Source organism: Orcinus orca, chromosome 3, assembly GCF_937001465.1.
Source record: "Orcinus orca chromosome 3, mOrcOrc1.1, whole genome shotgun sequence".
NCBI lineage: Eukaryota > Metazoa > Chordata > Mammalia > Artiodactyla > Delphinidae > Orcinus > Orcinus orca.
Genome location: NC_064561.1, coordinates 154843484 through 154864280, shown reverse-complemented (window position 1 = coordinate 154864280; position 20797 = coordinate 154843484). Strand labels below are relative to the sequence as shown.

The 20797-nt window shown below is 37.6% G+C and overlaps 1 protein-coding gene across 4 annotated transcripts in view; it reads right to left on the bottom strand.

The window, feature by feature from the left end:
• Positions 1–20797, bottom strand: part of CPLANE1 (ciliogenesis and planar polarity effector complex subunit 1) — a 128585-nt gene that overhangs the window by 21563 nt on the left and 86225 nt on the right. For all 4 annotated transcript variants that reach the window (XM_033421246.2, XM_033421252.2, XM_033421253.2 and 1 more), the window contains 7 exons: positions 14649–14798; positions 11153–11183; positions 10237–10368; positions 4890–5055; positions 2768–2826; positions 2141–2308; positions 969–1096 (listed from right to left, as the gene is read on the bottom strand). In XM_033421246.2, the coding sequence (XP_033277137.1) occupies positions 969–1096; positions 2141–2308; positions 2768–2826; positions 4890–5055; positions 10237–10368; positions 11153–11183; positions 14649–14798 (834 nt within the window). The remainder of the gene's footprint in view (positions 1–968; positions 1097–2140; positions 2309–2767; positions 2827–4889; positions 5056–10236; positions 10369–11152; positions 11184–14648; positions 14799–20797) is intronic.

The window sequence follows — 20797 nt, the reverse complement described above, 5'->3', positions numbered from 1 at the left end:
GTATCAGGTATAAAATAAAACTTAAAAATTTTTTTAAATGGTTACTATTTTGAAATTCTAGTTTAAAAAAGAACAGTGTTTTCTTATTGTAATTCATCATTCAAAAGCAAGAGTTAACCAAACTATAAAGTTCCATCAAAAAGACTGCAATATATGGATACTTCCATTTTCTCAGTTAACGTGCATACTGAAGTTCAGGTTCTAGGTGTGGAGGCTCTAGACCCAGACTGGGTTCAAATCTAGACTCTACCACTTCCTAGATATCTGATCTTAGGCAGTTATTTCAACTTCCTCTGCCTTGGCTTTCTCTTGTTTAAAATGGGAACATAATAGTACCTTTCTCACAGAGTTGTAATTCAAGTGCTTAAATGGAACCTGGCACATTAGTTATTATTATACGTTCTTAGCTGTACCTACGTATACTACATGTTAACTATGATTATACATTTTAAAACAAATAAGTATGTTTTACTTTAGTAATCAAAACCCACATATGGCAAAATGAACTAAAGGAAGGCTAGTAATAAATAACAAATACTATATCTTCAAATGTGGAAAAGAATATTCAAAAAGGGTAAAAACGATACTATTTCAACCTGCTCCTGTTCTATTCCTACTCTATTATATATCCATCCTGAAATCTATCAGAACTTGATTTGTAAAAATGCCTACATCTTTAGCCACACAAAAGAAACAGATTCCCAAATAAGTCATATCACACAGAACTGACTGTTCAAATTCTATTACAAAAAGGCCATTAGTTTAAAAAGATTCCTAGGGTCTTCTCATTTCAAAGCAATAGAACAAAATCCCAGTACCGCTAACTCTTTATCAATCCCTTGCATTCTGTTGAAATGGGAACTGCTTTTCACTAAGATTTACAACTTTTACTAATGAAAACACAACTTTGGAGACAAGAAAAAATAGATCCAAATTACACAAGATAAAAAAAAAGTTTTCAGTCTTACCACATGGCCAGGGTGAGCCTTGAGTTTGCCCCAGAAGTCTCCCCTTTTGGGTATAACTTGGTTTGATGGATATATATCTGACTTTTCCAGGTCTATGTATTGGAAAATTGTGATCATGTCGATTCTCTCTAAAGTAGAAATTACACAGTTATTATATTCCTAGAATCTTCTATCAGTGATAAACTACAATATTTCAAAAGATGTAAATTCCAGCTCAGATTAATACATTCATTTTGTACCTCAGTGATGCATTCAGTGTATAACTCTCCTCATATCTCAAACTTCACTCATTTTTTTCCAAAGAAATTGTTTTTATCTCTCTATCCATTTCAAATGCTCTATACATTTGGCAGTTATTTATGTATTAAATACCATGCATTATTCTAGGAAATATTCAAGGGGAGTCTCTGCTCTTTTGATTACACCCCAAATTACACACACACAAGTAATTTGATTACATCTAGCTTTGTGTCGGGTAGCATTTCCTCTAGGCTCTTAAGTTACGTGATTATGTTTACAATCCTAATCAATTATTTTGCCAAAGGTGGTAATTTTTAACAACACTATACTGTCAATTCATTTCCTCCTTATGGGTCATTAACAAATATAATTTTGTGTTTGTTTGCCATATATAAGAAACTTTACACTTGGGTACTTTTTTTAGTATCTATGTTTAATTAATTCTTGCCTAATGAACTAATATCCAAACTTAATGCAGGTCATTAATTTAAGAAGAAACATGTAACAGTATCTACAATTGAATCAGCAATAACTGGGTGGGAAGAAGAGGAAGAAGTGGTAAGCTGGTGATGACTATCTGTTTCTACAAGAATGGAGCCAAGCAGAGAAACAGGGGAGCAGTTAGGAGGCAAATTACAGAAGGAATCATTAACAAAAACTACAGAAAAGAAGAAAACAGGATTGAATGGATATAAAAATTGTATTAGGCATACAGAAGTGCTTTGTTATATCTTAATTAGACATTTAATGACATTTTTGTCTTTTTCCTTGGTGATTAAAACTAATGAAGACCTCATAATTACGGCACCATTTTCCCCTTCACTTTATTATCATAATTCAGAACAAGTCCACTGAACTTGAGTCACAACAGCGCTTCACACTTATCACGCTTGACATTATCTTGTCAAATGACGTGCCAACCCTTGTCTTACCCTCTTGGAGAAAGGGAGCGTTGCCTTCTGGGAATTTGAGCAGGTCTGGGTTTGTTAGGCAATGGTTTCTGTGCAGTTGCTGGAAGCTGTACTGATTCAGATAACAGTTCATTCATCAGACTGTATGCTTGTGAGATTCGACGACTATAGTGGTCAGAGAGTAGCAATCTTTAGAGAAAGAATTAAACAACATTTAGTAAAAGAGTCACTTTCAGTTCATATTTCTAGAGGGAACATAGTGTTCAAAGACCACCTAGCATTTATTTTCTTCCATGCATTTCAATACAAATTCAAATTTCAGATTTCTGAAAACCATTAGGAGGTATTATTAAAGGCATCTGTAGTTATGGCCTTTGGGGTATTTTCAAAATGCACATACATATCTGGATTGGGAGAGGGAGGGGAATAGCAGAAATAAGGTATAAAAATTGAATGGAATAAATAATATTTGAAAGCAATTCCGAAAAAGGCTATTGGAGTCTAATTATTTTCCTTGCAGTTAGCTCCCATAATTTTCTGTTTATCAACAAAAAAGGGACTACTATGCAAACCAGAATCCCTAAGGCATTATCTACGGCCTTGAGGAAGCAAGAGAGAGAATGATCAGGGTGCAACCACCAAAATCACCTGTCTTTTTCGTGCTTCATCTTTTGTCTCAGCCTGATTTCCCTTGAAGTCATGTAAAACTGCACAAGAAATAACCAGTTAGTTCATTACTGTTCAATTCAAATAATTAAACCATTATGACCCTTGGAAAACATGAAAATTCCACTAATATATTTTAATAGGAAGTCAAAACATAATTTTGTTATTTAGTAAACAGTACAAAACACTGTCATATTTGATGAAGCTTCCTACCCCAGCACAAAATATGAAAATGTTAAATTAAAGCATCATGTAATTAAAATAAAATCCAATTTAATAAATGGAATGCAAAGTCTATTTTAGTAAACTAATGTATTTTCTCAAAAGGAGAAATCCTTATCAGCTGCATTTAAAATGGAAAATAGGAACATTTTAACGATGGAGACACCCATACTTTGTACTCTGCACTCTGTCTTATGATTAATCTCACCAAGAGCTTGGTTGATAAAAGCAGAAATGAGTCAGACATTTAAAACCATCACTTTAATGTTTTAAAATGTTTACCAGAAACCTACTGTAGTGGGTTCATTGTGACTTGTAAACTCTTCAAAACTTATGCACCATGGGGTAAACTGGCCAACATCAGCTATATATGTCTTATTCCAGAACATTAAGAGTTACTGTTGAATTACTAATGAGGGTAAGTCCTTTCACATACAATTGTGTATATAAAAACGTACACACAGAAGCGGATTCACTTTCTCAAGGTCCTATACAGTAGTCAACAATAAATTTAAGGTCTTATTGATTTCTGATAAAAATGAAAATGAAAATTTTAATTACATTAACCCCTCACTAGTTCCATACCTTTACCCAAACAGAAGCTAAAAATAAACAATTATCTGTGATACTGAAGGAGATGTCACAAAGTCTATGAACAAAACAGTCCCAATGCCCTCAGAGTTCATTTATTCTAAATTTGGATACAATTCTAACCATCTGGGGAATCTGCTTGGCTGACAGCGAGGGTGATATGCAAACTCATCCTCCGTGGGGTAGAAGAGCACATATATACACACACACGGTAAGATTCTGGTCTTCAAGTAGCCCTGAAGGTCATTACCATGTCCCCAGAGCTATCAACAAAATGTCATCTAACATCTGCATGCTCTCTCCAGACACAGGTAAGTAAATTACACTCTTTAAATAACAGTTCACCTACTTTTGCACCATTTGGTGCTGAAATGTGACAACCTTATCTGGAAAATTCACTTACAGAATATGTTCCCCTCATGATGCTGAAAAAAGATGAAGTGCTATTATATTTTATTTCAGATGACAAAGTGAAAGATAAACTATAATCCAAGTGTAATCTAAATGTGAGTTTCACAGTTATGTAATCATCAAAGGAACACTGCTTTGTTTCACCTTCTGAAGAAAAACACTTTTGACCGGGCCATGGTGATGTCCATAGTCAGGGCTCAGGAAACCAATGTTGACAGTTTAACGGACAGTTCAAGCACACACACAGAAGTGCCACTGTTCTGTTGGTTCATAACTGGACCATACTTTTAATAGATTTTTTTGTAGATAACTTATGGAGAGAAAATTTTTAAAATAGCTTACTACACACACAGTTGTTCAACTGCCACTGACTTTCACTGAAAATTAAGGGAGTGACTCCAACTGGTCACCCAACCCCTCGACCTCTTCATTTGGTTAAAATGCTAGAGCCACGGGACTTCCCTGGCTGTCCAGTGGTTAAGACTCTGTGCTCTCAATGCAGGGAGCCTGGGTTCAATCCCTGCTCAGGGAACACTATCCCACACGCAGCAACTAAGTGCCCGCACGCCACAACTAAGACCTGGCGCAGCCAAATAAATAAATAAATTAATTAATTAAAAATAAAATAAAATGCTAGAGCCATAATTAGCCTCAGGGAGAAAAAATAATCTAAGATAGTTCAATAGAACATGGTTTGTAGAATTCCCTGCTACATTTTAAGGTAATTTCTTAACTTTTCCAGACTTAAGTAAAATGCTGACTTTTCTATCAAACAAAAAAATGCATCCAAATTATGTTAATCCTTTTCTTGAATACTTGCCAGGAAAACAATTACACATATTCTGTGATAATTCCATTACCCTTGATACTGCAGACTTACTGGGTTGCTCCTGGGGCAGAAAGGACGATGTTCTTGCCCTCTCTTTTCTGCTAGCTGATTTAAGTACTCTGCCATTCTTTCCTTTCGTTTTCTTTTCATCCAGACTTGAATCTCTTTTCTCTCCTTCTCAGTTCTTTGTGGACGTCTACCAGAGGAATGCTGAATCCTAAGAAATTTAACCAGCAGGGCATAACTTGATGTTAAATTTGTTATGGAGATAAAAAGTATCACAACTACTGTTTCTTTGGACAGATTCTGCCCCATCTTGAAGAGTCATACACTCATGATGTCTAATCAACTTGCTACAACCTGTCCCATGAAATCCACTGACAATGATCTCAGGTCACTGATAGCCTCTTCAGTCTTCATCTTACTGCACTTCTCTATAAATTTGGTACAACTGGCTTCTCCTTTCTGCTTTAAACTCTCTCTTACCTGGGTCTTTCTCTAACTCTCAAAACACGATGCAGCCTCTTAAACTGGTGCCTTTCTTCTCTGCTCACCATGAGATATTAATGTCTTTAAAGGTTCTGGTTTGGATTTCTTCACTTATAACCTATTTCTGGACTATCGCAATCACTTCCAAAACTTACACTACAGAGGTGACTTCTAAACTGATGCTTCTCTGGATGTGGCCTCACGTTCGTGCCCAGGCCGCACCTCCCAAGGGCCAACCCGAGCTAACAACCGAGCGTGGCAGGGATGTTGTGGCTGGCCCCGATCTACAGAGACAGGACTCCTCTGATGGGCGATTTTGGCAGGATGTCTCACCACTGACCCAGCTGAAACACGCTTAGAGCTACACTGTACTCTGGGATTGCTTACCCAACCCTCTCTCCTTCACTGGCAGGGGTCAGAACTGCATTGGGGTCTGATGCCTTGCCCCACTTCTGATGTTTCCCTTCACAGGCATTTGTCTCAGTAAATCTTTTGTACATCTAATCCCATCTTGGCTTCTACACAAAGAGTACTGAGAGTGGCCCAAAAAAACAGGTGTCGTAGACGGGGATTTGGGGCAGACTCATCACCAAGTATGCGAAGAAGACACCATCCTAACTGGAAGATGGGTCACGCATACAGACGATGTGGCTGATACTGAACACCTGATTTCCTTCTGAGAGACTGGACTCTTTGTACATGCCAGGCAGAGGGTACCCTACCCAACCAGCCCCCAATGAATCAATAAGCCAAAAGGCATATGTATCCCAAAGAAGCATTACTAGAAGAGGCAGCCTTTATTCTATCAGGAATGAGTTCTGGGCCCAGGAAAGGCTACAAGAAAAAAACATTTTAACCTAATGTTCCAAGGAAAAGCTATTTAAAATGTATTCTAAGGGTTCATATTTAGGGTAAAGTACTGTGAAATAAATCATTAATGCTTCTAAGAAGAAATAGGATTAAATCTATGTTGTACTCAGGGTGATGAGACCTTGGGAAAACTCAAAGGATACAGATGTGCTGTATTAGTTAAATAAACCAGTCTATATATTGGAGGAGGGGGAGGAATGACATACACACCACAAAATGTATTTACAAAGAAAAAAATCTATTTTAAGCTTTGAATTTGTTTCTTAAAAAATCAGAAAATTAGAAATCAATTAGAATTCAAATATAGGAAAAACAAACTATAAAAAACAAAAATACATGGAGGCTAAACACTGCACTGCTAAGTAACCAAGAGATCACTGAAGAAATCAAAAAAATTTAAAAATACCTAGAAACAAATGACAACGAAAACACAATGATCCAAAACCTATGGATGCAGCAAAAGCAGTTCTAAGAGGGAAGTTTATAGCAATTCAAGCTCACCTCAAGAAACAAGAAAAACCTCAAATAAACAATCTAACCTTACACCTAAAGCAACTAGAAAAAGAAGAACAAAGAAAACCCAAAGTTAGTAGAAGGAAAGAAATCATAAATATCAGAGCAGAAATAAATGAAATAGAAAAAATGAAACAATAGCAAAGATCAATAAAACTAAAATTTGGTTCTTAGAGAAGATAAACAAAATTTATAAACCTTTAGCCAGACTCATCGAGAAAAAAGGGAGAGAACTCAAATCAATAAAACTAGAAACAAAAAAGGAGAGATTACAACTGACACTGAAGGAATGCAAAGGATCATAAGGGACTACTACAAGCAACTGTATGCCAACAGAATGGACAACCTGGAAGAAATGGACAAATTCTTGGAAAGGTATAACTTTCCGAGATTGAACCAGGAAGAAATAGAAAATATAAACAGACCAATCACAGGTAATGAAATTGAAACTGTAATTAAAAATCTTCCAACAAACAAAAGTCCAGGAAGAGATGGCTTCACAGGCGAATTCTATCAAACATTTAGAAAAGAGTTTTAACACCTATCCTTCTCAAACTCTTCCAAAAAACTGCAGAGGAAGGAACACTCCCAAACCATCACCCTGATACCAAAACCAAAGATATCACAAAAAAAGAAAATTAGAGACCAATATCAATGATGAACATAGACGTAAAAAATCCTCAACAAAATACTAGCAAACAGAATCCAGCAACAGATTGAAAAGATCATACACCATGAGAAGTGGGATTTATCTCAGGGATGCAAGGACTCTGCAATATATGCAAAAAAATCAATGTGACACACCATATTAACAAATTAAAGAATAAAAACCATATGATCATCTCAACAGATGCAGGAAAAGCTTTTGACAAAATTCAACACCCATTTATGATAAAAACTTTCCAGAAAGTGGCACTGGGGGAACCTAACTCAACATAATACAGGCCATATACAATAAACCCACAGCAAACATCATTCACAATGGTGAAAAACTGAAAGCATTTCCTCTAAGATCAGGAAGAAGACAAGGATGTCCACTCTCGCCACTCTTATTCAACATACTATTGGAAGTCCTAGCCACAGCAATCAAAGAAGAAAAAGAAATAAAAGGAATACAACTGGAAAAGAAGTAAAACTGTCACTGTTTGCAGATGACATGATACTATACATAGAAAATCCTAAAGACGCTAACAGAAAACTACTGGAACTAATCAATGAATTTGGTAATGTTGCAGGATACAACATTAATGCACAGAAACCTCTGGCATTCCTATACACTAACAATGAAAGATCAGAAAGAGAAATTAAGGAAACAATCCCATTTACCATCGCAACAAAGAGAATAAAATACCTAGGAATAAACCTACCTAAGGAGGCAAAAGACCTGTACTCAGAAAACTATAAAACACTGATGAAAGAAATCAAAGATGACATTAACAGATGGAGAAATATACCATGCTCCTGAATTGGAAGAATCAATGTTGTGAAAATGACTATACTGCCCAAAGCAATCTATAGGTTCAATGCAATCCCTATCAAATTACCAATGCCATTTTTCACAGAGCTAGAACGAGAAATTTTACAATTTGTATGGAAACACAAAAGACCCCGAATAGCCAAAGCAATCTTGAGAACGAAAAACGGAGCTGGAGGAATCAGGCTCCCGACTTCAGACTATACTACAAAGCTACAGTAATCAAGACAATATGGTACTGTCACAAAAACAGAAATACAGATCAATGGAACAGGACAGAAAGCCCAGAGATAAACCCATGCACATATGGTCACCTTATCTTTGACAAAGGAGGCAAGGATACACATGGAGAAAAGACAGCCTTTTCAATAAGTGGTGCAGGGAAAACTGGACGGCTACATGTAAAAGAATGAAATTTGAACACTCCTTAAAACCATACACAAAAATAAGCTCAAAATGGATTAAAGACCTAAATGTAAGGCCGGACACTATAAAACTCTTAGAGGAAAACATAGGCAGAACACTCTAGGACATAAATCATAGCAAGATCCTTATTGACCCACCTCCTAGAGTAATGAAAATAAAAACAAAAATAAACAAATGGGACCTAATGAAGCTTAAAAGCTTTTGTACAGCAAAGGAAACCATAAACAAGACCAAAAGACAACCCTCAGAATGGGAGAAAATATTTGCAGACTAATCAACTGACAAAGGATTAATCTCCAAAATACAGAGCAGCTCATGTAGCTCAATATTAAAAAAAAACAACCCAATCCAAAGATGGGCGGAGAACCTAAATAGACATTTCTCCAAAGAAAATGTACACATAGCAAACAAATACATGAAAAGATGCTCTCAACATCACTAATCATTAGAGAAATGCAAAGCAAAACCACAGTGAGGGGCTTCCCTGGTGGCGCAGTGGTTGAGAGTCCACCTGCCGATGCAGCAGACACGGGTTTGTGCTCTGGTCCGGGAGGATCCCACATGCCGTGGAGCGGCTGGGCCCGTGAGCCATGGCCGCTGAGCCTGCGCGTCCGGAGCCTGTGCTCCGCAACGGGAGAGGCCACAGCAGTGCGAGGCCGCGTATCGCAACAAAACAAAACAAAACAAAACAACCACAGTGAGGTATCACCTCACACCGGTCAGAATAGCTATCATCAAAAAATCTAAAACAATAAATGCTGAAGAGGGTGTGGAGAAAAGGGAACCCTCCTGCACTGTTAGTGGGAATGTAAATTCATACAGCCACCATTGAGAACAGTATGGAGGTTCCATAAAAAACTAAAAATAGAGCTACCCTATGACCCAGCAGTCCCACTACTGGGCATATACCCTGAGAGAACCATAATTCAAAAAGAGTCATGGACCACAATGTTCATTGCAGCTCTATTTACAATAGCCAGGACATGGAAGCAACCTAAGTGTCCATCGACAGATAAATGGATAAAGAAGATGTGGCACATATATACAATGGAATATTACTCAGCCATAAAAAGGAATGAAACTGAGTTATCTGTAGTGAGGTAGATGGACCTAGAGTCTGTCATACAGAGTGAAGTAAGTCAGAAAAAAAAAAAACGAATACCATATGCTAACACATATATATGGAATCTAAGAAAGCGGTACTGATGAACCAAGTGGCAGGGCCGGAATAAAGATGCAGACGTAGAGAATGGACTTGAGGACACAGTCTGGGAAGGAGAAGCTGGGATGAAGTGAGAGAGTAGCACTGACATATATACACTACCAAATGTAAAACAGATAGCTAGTGGGAAGCTGCTGCATAGGACAGGGAGATCAGCTCGATGTTTTGTGACCACCTAGAGGGGTGGGATAGGGAAGGTGGGAGGGAAGCTCAAGAGGGAGGGGATATATGTATACATATAGGTGATTCACTTTGCTATAAAGTAGAAACTAACACAACATTGTAAAGCAATTATACGCCAATAAAGAGGTAAAAAATAAAATCACATAAAATATGGTCAATTTTAAATATTCTTGAACCATAAACATTTTAAGCAGGTTAAAAATGAATTATTCAATGATTACCTGGAGATGCTCCTCGCCTGTTGTTCTGTTAAGCCAAGCTCTTCACTGGAAACTCCATCTTTTGTTATAAGGTCATTGATAATGTCTGCAATATCAGTCAGTTCACTCATCTGGAGTGGATCTACTGAAACACTTCATTCCCAAATGCAGTATGAGAGATATAAATCAGTATCTACAACTTAATTACATTAAGCAAAAATGAACATGTAAAACTATGCTCTCCAAGAGTATAAATGAACACAAAAAATGATAAACATATAACTAATTTCCTTCTATTGCTTTAATTCCAGTAATCCTCGGTGGAAAAGCCTAATCATCAATAATTGATAACTTCATATGCACTCTCAAAGGAGCAAACGTAAGGCCTAGGGGACAACTGGGACAACTAGGACAACAACCTGTCCTGCCTATTGAAATTTAATACATACGTAGTAAAAGAAAATGTAGCAAATGTAAGCTACTGTATTCTAATTACCTATGCTGAACAGTAAGGGATACAATATAACAATCCTCAGTTTCTTAAAACAGGAGGCCCCACCCCGGGGCTGTGGACCACTACCCCGCTACTGGTCCGTGGCCTGTTAGGAACAGGGCCACACAGCAGGAGGTGAGCACGGTGGGTGAGCGAGAACTTCATCTGCCGCTTCCCACTGCTCGCATTACTACCTGAACAATACTCATCCCCCAGCCCTGACGTCTGTGGAAAAACTGTCTTCCAAGAAACCGGTCCCTGGTGTCAAAAAGGTTGGGGACTGCTATCTTAAAACACCCCATTCCCAATGGGAATTACATTCCTTTAATCCACAAAAAATATGTAGTGTAGAAGTTTACATACATATGAACAACAAAATTTCCAGAACACATAATTTATACCTAACTTTAAGTAAAACTGTGAATTAATTCTTAAGATATTTACCTCTCAAATAATTCATCACTGTTATTCACACCTTAAAAAAAACACATTACTATTAATAAAAATTTCAGGTCAGTTACTTTTCCTATTTTCGATTATTAAGCTGATCTAGAAATTATATATACAGAAACTGAAATACTTTTAAACCTCTATTTGGTAGTGAATATTGTCCACATTTTAAGATTATTACTTTTCTATCCAGAGTACTCTGAATAATACATTTTAGGAGGTACAATCTTTCTTTGCTTCATACACAGTTTAGAATACTGGAGTGAGATTTACTAAAAAAACAAAAAACAAAAACTTCTGATGATCTAAAAGGAATACTTTTGGGAAAATATCTAATTTAACTCCAAGAGCCTTTACTTGGAAGAATATGCCCCAAAGAATAATTTTTAAACCTTGTCCAATATTAACAACACGTCTTTAAAGCAAAACACTTGGTCTACTCAATTTTCTGTATGTTTAACCCTCAAAGAGAACTGAGTTAATACAGGGAAAAGTGTCCTGACATCTCTTGTCAAAAACACTTCCTTGTTAAGATTTTCTTATCCTAAGATAAATCCACCCTGCCTCTAAGACTTAGAACATCCACATTTTTTTTTTTTTTGGTTTAAGGCCCATGTTCATCATGTCCTTTATTATATCATCCATGCTCACATGTTTTTAATAGTAAAACAATTTTGCTTTCTTAAGCACATGTTGTTTTGTTTGTTAATCCTCAAATCAAGAATTTTACATTATCTTTGCTCTCACAGTCTTGTCATTTGCGAGTTCTTCGATAATGGTGTACATATAAACTAATGAGATATAAAAGATCTGACTAAGAAATGAAACATTCCTTTCATCAAAAGGCAGAGAAGTGTTATATTCAAATAACTACTTTTAAAAGTAGTTACATAGGAAGATTCTATCCTTACTTCATTTTCAAAGCATTTTTGGAACTTTTTCTTTGGGACAGGCTTCACAATTTACTAGACACAATGGATCAGCTTCATTCCTTGATAGTGACGATTCCTTTTTTTAAAAAATTCCAACCAGTGACACTCAGCCTGATCATTTAATTCACTTATCAGAAACACCTCTGAATAACTTATGGCTGTTAACAAAAATTAAATCCATTCTCAGTGACTAAATTATTTGGCACTGACAAGAACACTCAGAAGAATTTGCTAAGAAGTGAAAGTCAATTTCAAAAGAGTAAATTTGAGCTATTTGTGAGCACTAGAAGTAAAGGAATGACTGTACATCTTTCCAAGAAGTCAACCTTGGAGAAGAAAACACCCATTAGGGCATCTAAATTCTGCACTTCTAAAAAAATACTAATTAGGTTTCTTTTTTAATTTATAATTAAACATTGAATACTAGAGAAAAAACATTTTTATTTATCCACCTTGACATGTGTTATGACATTTACTGACACTTCTCCTTGTTTTCTCCTCTGGCCTTAGAGTTTAAGAAGCTATTACAATCCTGAATGAATCATCGCCTTAACCTGGTACTCTCAGTTTCTCTTTTCCTAGTACTTCCTTTTCTTCTGCCTTTAAACATAAGAGTTTATATTTATCCCCAACTCGAAATGATCTTTGACTTCATTTATCTCATTTCTATCTTCATTTTTCTCATTTCCTTTTACTGCCAGAATTCTTAAGTTGCCTATACTTAACAGCTTCTTGAGCCTGTCTTCGTCCCCAACCTTCTACCCTTGATATTACACTGAAAGTCCTCAAGTCCTTAAAAAAAACTCAGTCTTCATTCTTGACTTTCTGGTGGCTTGTGAAACTGTTAGCCACTCACTTTTTCTTGAAAATCCCTTTACCAGAGTCTGCTCATCCATTTCCCTCACTGGAGGTGGGGGGGTCCCCTTGCTCTCTAATGGGTGGCATTTCACAGGTTGGTCCTCAGCTTTTCTCCTTTTTCCATCTTTCTTGCAGAAAACTGATACACTCTCTAAGTCTTAACTATACAATTAGGCAAAAGGCTTTTACATCTGTTTTTTAAGCCTAAAGCTCTCAGCAAGCTCTACTTCCTTATCAAAAACTAAATCCTAAATATGACATGGCCCTGCATCACCTTAAATGCTACATGTGGTCCGAAAGTGCTCTAGAGTTTGACGTTAAGACCTGGTGATATCTTTGCTCTTAGTTTGACAATGCTAACCAGCCATTCACGTTCTCCTTCCTTTCCAACCACTTAGTCAGTGAGTATCACCAGCTGGCTATTCAGAATGTCTCTTGTTGCTTCTCCTTTCCCACAGCACTGCCCAGGCCCTCATCACTGCACAGGTCAGGTTAATCTAACAGCTCACTAACCGACCTAGTCCTCCACCCTGGTCCTCTTCCTAACCTCCACTGCTCAGAATTTACCAATGATTCCCAAGTACAAAATGGAGTTTAGACTTCTCAGATACAGCTAGAACCCACTAAAGCCTCTTTAACCTCATTTCTCAATTCTCTCCCCACCCATAAGAGGGAAGAGGAAAGATACTGGTAACCAAGAACCTATAGGAATCAAACAGATTCTCAGCTAATTGCTCTCTATATAGTACCTAATCTTCTCAACAACTCTATGAAGTAAAAATGATTATACCCATGTGATGATGACTGAAATACAAACAGAATCTAGAAAGAACTTAGAGAAAAAAATTACAAAGTTTAAACCAGCTTCTTAATAGCTTTTGTTTAAATAACAGCAATGTCATTTAAAAATAGCATTTCTTAACTGATTATATTAAGTTAATAATGGTAATAAAACATACTGTAAACATTCAGTAGAATCATCATTATTGACCATAAATATCTGAGGGCAAAAAAAATATTTAAAGCCACTGTTAGTGGTCCAACTGTGATATTTAGTATGCCCTGCTATTTACCCACTGCGCCACCAGGGAAGTCCCTAGTATGCCCTGCTGTTTATATGACACAAAGTATTTGTCAGGACCAAGGGATAGCATTTTGAATTGCCAGCTCCAAATGAAATGGAATGAACGGTGGCACTGAACTTGTCTAAGGCTCAATATCCTCAACTGTAGAATGGGGATAATAATGGTAGCTACGTCACAGGTCAGGCTTACGCCAGGGTCAATGCATGTAAAACAACAATGTCTGGCACATGGCAGAGGCTCAATAAATTACAGCTATTATTATTGTTTCCAAATCAAAACTCTCATAATTGACAGAGTTGGAATTTCTTAATTTTTATAAAACTCAAATATTATAGTGTTATAGTATAATATACCAGTATAATGGTATAATACTTCAGTTGCTATGTATTTAACATTAATAAGTTACACAGAGATATGACACATGTTTGCAGTGTATCTTATGAAGGTGACAAGATGACATAGCTCTTCATGTGAATAGCACAATTTTTAACATCCCTTCCCCAAAACTTATAAGTATTGCAAAATGGCTTCAAGAATCCTTCACAACTATATTCCTAGTAAGTACTCTTCAGTACGAGTACTGGAAAATAAGAGTAAATGAAAAAAGAACGATACCAGGAGAAGTCAAATTCTGGTCACTGGAAAGGCTGACAGCTGAATCGGCAGAAGGAAACACACAGGTTTTCTGACTAGGATGAGTTTCCGTTACTGAAATCTGTTCGTTGTCCCCTTGATCTTCTTTATTCGTATGAGTCAGGAAATGCACTATCCAAAGTATATATTACAATTAAAAGAAAACAGTAGAAAAAAATCACATGGGAAAGACATAGCACTTAGCTAACACTTCCACATGGCAACAGACACATTAGAAGTTTACAACATATTATTCTGATAGCTTTCTATTTACCCCATAATAAAATAATTTAATACAATATTTAAAATTTAAATTCCCTCATGGTTAAAAAAAAAAAACTATTAAAGTTACTATCAACGTCAGATTGAGCTACAGTGGAGAGGCCCATGCCCTGTTATAAAACAAAGGAGAAATGCTAAATTTAAAAAAACAAAACAAAACAGGTTCATACACAACCAAGACCTGTAAATAAAGAAATCTTCTGGTGCCATAAAAGCAAAAAGAATTCAAAGCTGGGCAATAAATGGACAATGATGCTGGCATAGTCCACAGAGGAACAGGAGACGTGGTTTCTGCAGATTGCAGTGAAGGGAACTGAGCTACCTTCCTATGGCTCAGAGTGCTGAAGGACAGTTCTGTCCATAAAATGCAGATAAGAGGGCTTCCCTGGTGGCTCAGTGGTTGAGAATCCACCTGCCAACACAGGGGACATGGGTTCGAGCCCTGGTCTGGGAAGATTCCACATGCCGTGGGGCAACTAAGCCTGTGCGCCACAACTACTGAGCCTGCACACTAGAGTCTGAGAGCCACAACTACTGAAGCCCATGCGCCTAGAGCCCGTGCTCCGCAACAAGAGAAACCACTGCAATGAGAAGCCCGCGCACCACAACGAAGAGTAGCCCCCGCTCTCTGCACTAGAGAGAAACCCACGCGCAGCAACGAAGACCCAACGCAGCCAAAAACAAATAAAATTTAAAAAAAAAATGCAGATAAGAAAAACTCTGCCCTAAAAAAGCAGCAAAGAAGTTTTCTATCTCCATGGATAGTGGACGGGAGAAAAATAAAAGTCAACTCTGAGAAATAGAACCCCCTGTCTTGCTACAGGCAAATGTGGGATCTGAATTTATACTATCTATGTAGTACAGCAACTCCAAGCCAAAAAAATATATATATAAACTTGTCCCCATTTTTTTATACTTCAGTAACAGCAAGAAGTAAATATAAAACCACTCCAGGGCTTCCCTGGTGGCACAGTGGTTGAGAGTCCACTGCCGATGCAGGGGACACGGGTTCGTGCCCCGGTGCAGGAGGATCCCACATGCCACGGAGTGGCTGGGCCCGTGAGCCATGGCCGCTGAGCCTGCGCGTCCGGAGCCTGTGCTCCACAATGGGAGAGGCCACAGTGGTGAGAGGCCCACATACTGCACACACACAAAAAAAAAAAAACACTCCAAAGAAAAACATATACAACCTAGCAGAACCACCCCCTACAAAATAAGCTCATGATAAAAAATTAAAACTCACACAAAGAAACAAGCAACCCTGAGGACAGTATATAGATTTGACAATCAAGAATATGCACACAAGAAATAATCTGAAAGGGCATAAAATATTACTAAAATAATTAAATTGATGAAAGAAGGTATAGAAACCACAATAAAAGAACAGGACAGAGTACATCCAAAGAACAGATAGATTTGAAAAAGAAACAAAACTTCTAGACATTAAGAATGTAGTCACCAAAATTAAAATCCTACAGCAAAGAAGACACAGCAGAAGAGAGAATTCGTAAACTAAGAGAGAGAGATCTGAGGAAACATCCTGAGCACATCACTGAGAGATTAAAAAGGTGGAAATTAAGAAGTGATTAAAAGACAAGAAATAGACTGAGAAGTTCCAACATACCTCTAACAAGTGTTTTAGAAAACAGAACAGAAAGAATGGGAAGGAAGCAATACTCCAAAAGAAACCAGATGAAAAATTCCCAGTGTTAAATCTGTAAATTAAAGAATCATTCCTCCCAGGCTGGTTCCCTGTCCTCCAAAGCCCCCCTCCAGGTGGCGTGGGTACTGAGGGCGTAGGAGGGAGACCCGGGGAGATCAGGAGAGGCAGGCGGGAGAGGCCCTCCTGGACCAGAGGAGCAGGAGAGGAGAGGAGGGCGTTTGCCCTGCCCACTTGAGGCCAGACAACCTGCTGGGCTCCCAGGTGAGGTCCCCCACCCTCTGAGACCAGGGGTGGGGGGCACATCTGGGCCCCTTCTGTTCCTGGAGCCTAGCCCCACCCTCCCATAGCCCCCAGGGCCTTTTCCAGCTCTGTGGGTCCTGAGCATTGGCCCCGCCCACCACCTAAACCTCACCCTTGCTTAGGACCCATCCTCCACAGCCAAGGCCTTTTCCCTGTTGTTTTTTTTTTTCTTTTCTTTTCTTTTTCCCTCTTTTCCCTCCTTCTCTTTTTCACTATTGTGGTACTGTTGTACCTTCTGGTTGTTGATTCAACTATATTTTTATATTCTTTCTAACATATCTGTTAGTTTCCTAGTCTATTTTTTACTTTGTTATTGTTCTATTTTTTTTTTTTTTTTTTGCCACCACATGCGGCTTGTGGGATCTTGGTTCATGAGCAGGAGGTCAGACTGAAGCTCCTGCAGTGGGAGCTCCGTGTCGGAACCACTGGACTAACAGAGAACCTCAGAATATTCATTGGAGTGAGGTCTCACGGAGGTCCTCATCTCAGCACCAACACCCAGCTCTACCCAACAGCCTATAAACTCCAGTGTTGGAAGCCTCAGGCCAAACAACCAGTTAGACAGGAACACAATCCCACTTATAAAAAAAAAAAATGAGATGGCAAAAAGATATGTCACAGATGAAGGAGCAAGGTAAAAACCTACAACACCAAATAAATGAAGAGGAAATAGGCAATCTACCTGTAAAAGAATTCAGAGTAATGATAGTAAAGATGATCCAGAATCTGGAAGTAGAATGGAGGCACGGATTGAGAAAATACAAGAAATGTTTAACAGAGACCTAGAAGATCTAAAGAACAAACAAACACAGATGAACAACATAATAACTGAAATGAAAAATACATTAGAAGGAATTAATAAAAGAATAACTGAGGCAGAAGAACGAATAAGTGAGCTGGAAAACAAAATGGTAGAAATAACTGCCAAGGAGCAGAATAAAGAAAAAAAATGAAAAGAATTGAAGACACCCTCAGAGACCTCTGCGACAACACTAAACGCACCAACATTCTAATTATAGGGGTCCCAGAAGAAGAAGAGAAAAAGAAAGGGTCTGAGAAAACATCTGAAGAGATTATAGTCAAAAACTTCCCTAACATGGGAAAGGAAATAGTCACCCAAGTCCAGGAAGCCCAGAGAGTCCCATACAGCATTAACCCTAGGAAAAACACAACAAGACACACATTACTCAAACTAACAAAAATAAAATTCAAAGAAAATATATTAAAAGCAGCAAGGGAAAAACAAAAAATAACATATAAAGGAATCCCCATAAAGTTATCAGCTGATTTTTTGCAGAAACTCTGCAGGCCAGAAGGGAGCGGCAGGATATACTTAACGTGATGAAAGACAAAAACCTGCAACCAAGATTACTCTACACATTAAGGATCTCATTCAGATTTGAGGGAGAAATCAAAAACTTTTCAGACAAGCAAAAGCTAAGAGAATTCAGCACCACGAAACCAGCTTTACAACAAATGCTAAAGAAACTTCTCTAGGCGGGAAACGCAAGAGAAGAAAAAGACCCACAAAAACAATTAAGAAAATGGTAACAGGAAGATACACATGGATAATAACCTTGAATGTAAATGGATTAAATGCCCCAACCAAAAGACACAGACTGGCTGAATGGATACAAAAACAAAACCCATATATATGCTGTCTACAAGAGACCCACTTCAGACCTAGGGACACCTATGGACTAAGGTGAAGGGATGGAAAAAGATATTCCATACAAATGGAAATCGAAAGAAAGCTGGAGTAGCAATACTCGTATCCAATAAAATAGACTTTAAAATAAAGACTATTACAAGAGACAAAGAAGGATACTACATAATGATCAAGGGATCAATCCAAGAAGATATAACAATTATAAATGTTTATGCACCCAAAATAGGAGCACCTCACTACATAAGGCAAATGCTAACAAACATGAAAGGAAAAATTGACAGTAACACGGTAATAGAAGGGGACTTTAACACACCACTTAAACCATATCACACCACTTAAACCAATGGACAGATCATCAAAACTAAATAAATAAGGAAACACAAGCTTTAAGTGACACAAAAGACCAGATAGATTTAATTGATATTTATAGAACATTCCACCCAAAAGTGGCAGAACACACTTTATCTTCTCAAGTGAACATTCTCCAAGACAGATCACACCTTGGGTCACAAATCAAGCCTCGGTAAATTTAAGAAAACTGAAATCATACCAAGCATCTTTTCTGACCACAACGCTATGATATTGCAAATGAATTACAGGAAAAAAAACTGTAAAAAACACAAATATATGGAGGCTAAAGAGCATGCTACTAAATAGCCAAGAGATCACTGAAGAAATCAACGAAGAAATAAAACAATACATACCAACAAATGACAATGAAAACACGATGACCCAAAAACCAATGGGAGGCAGCAAAAGCAGTTCCAAGAGGGAAGTTTAGAGCAATTCAATCTCACCTTAAGAAACAAGAAAAATCTCAAATGAACAATCTAACCCTACACTTAAAACAACTAGAGAAAGAAGAACAAAGAAAACCCAAAGTCAGTAGAAGGAAGTAAATCATAAAAATCAGAGCAGAAATAAATGAAATAGAAACAAAGAAAACAATAGCAAAGATCAATAAAACTAAAAGCTGCTTCTTTGAGAAGATAAACAAAATTGATAAACCCTTATCCAGACTCAACAAGAAAAAAAGGGAGAGGATGCAAATCGATAAAATTAGAAATGAAAAAGGAGAAATCACAACAGACAACTCAGAAATACAAAGGAATATAAGAGACTACCAGAAACAACTGTATGTCAATAAAATGGACAACCACGAAGAAATGGACAAATTCTTGGAAAGCTACAATTTTCCAAGGCTGAACCAGGAAGAATTAGAAAATATAAACAGACCTACCATAAGTAATGAAATTGAAACTGTAATTTAAAATCTTCCAACAAACAAAAGTCCAGGACTAGATGGCTTCACAGGCGAATTCTATCGAACATTTACAGAAGAGCTAACACCAATCCTTTTCAAACTCTTGAAAAAATTGCAGAGGAAGAAACACTCCCAAATTCATTATACGAAGCCACCACACCCTGATACCAAAACCAGAAAAAGATATCACAAAATAAGAAAATTATAGACCAATATCACTGATGAACATAGATGCAAAATCCTGAACAAAAAACTAGCGAACAGAATCCAACAGCACATTAAAAGGATCATACACCATGATCAAGTAGGATTTATCCCACGGATGCAAGGATTCTGCAATATATGCAAATCAATCAATGTGATGAAACCACATTAACAAATTAAGGAATAAAAACCATAAGATCAACTCAATAGATGCAGAAAAAGCTTTTGACAAAATTTAACACCCACTTATGATAAAAACTTTCCAGAAAGCGGGCACTGGGGGAACATACCTCAACATAATAAAGGCCATATATGACAAACCCACAGAAAACATCATACTCAATGGTGAAAAAGTGAAAGCATTTCCACTAAGATCAGGAACAAGACAAGGATTTCTGCTCTCACCACTTTTGTTTTTTTTTTTTTTGCGGTACGCGGGCATCTCACTGTTGTGGCCTCTCCCGTTGTGGAGCACAGGCTCTGAACGCGCAGGCTCAGCAGCCATGGATCACGGGCCCAGCTGCTCTGCGGCATGTGGGATCTTCCCCGACTGGGGCACGAACCCGTGTCCCCTGCAACGGCAGGTGGACTCTCAACCACTGTGTCACCAGGGAAGCCCCTCGCATCACTTTTATTCAACATAGTTTTGGAAGTCCTAGCTACGACAATCAGAGAAGAAAAAGAAATAAGGGAATACAAATTGGAAAAGAAGAAGTAAAACTGTCATTGTTTGCGGATGACATGATACT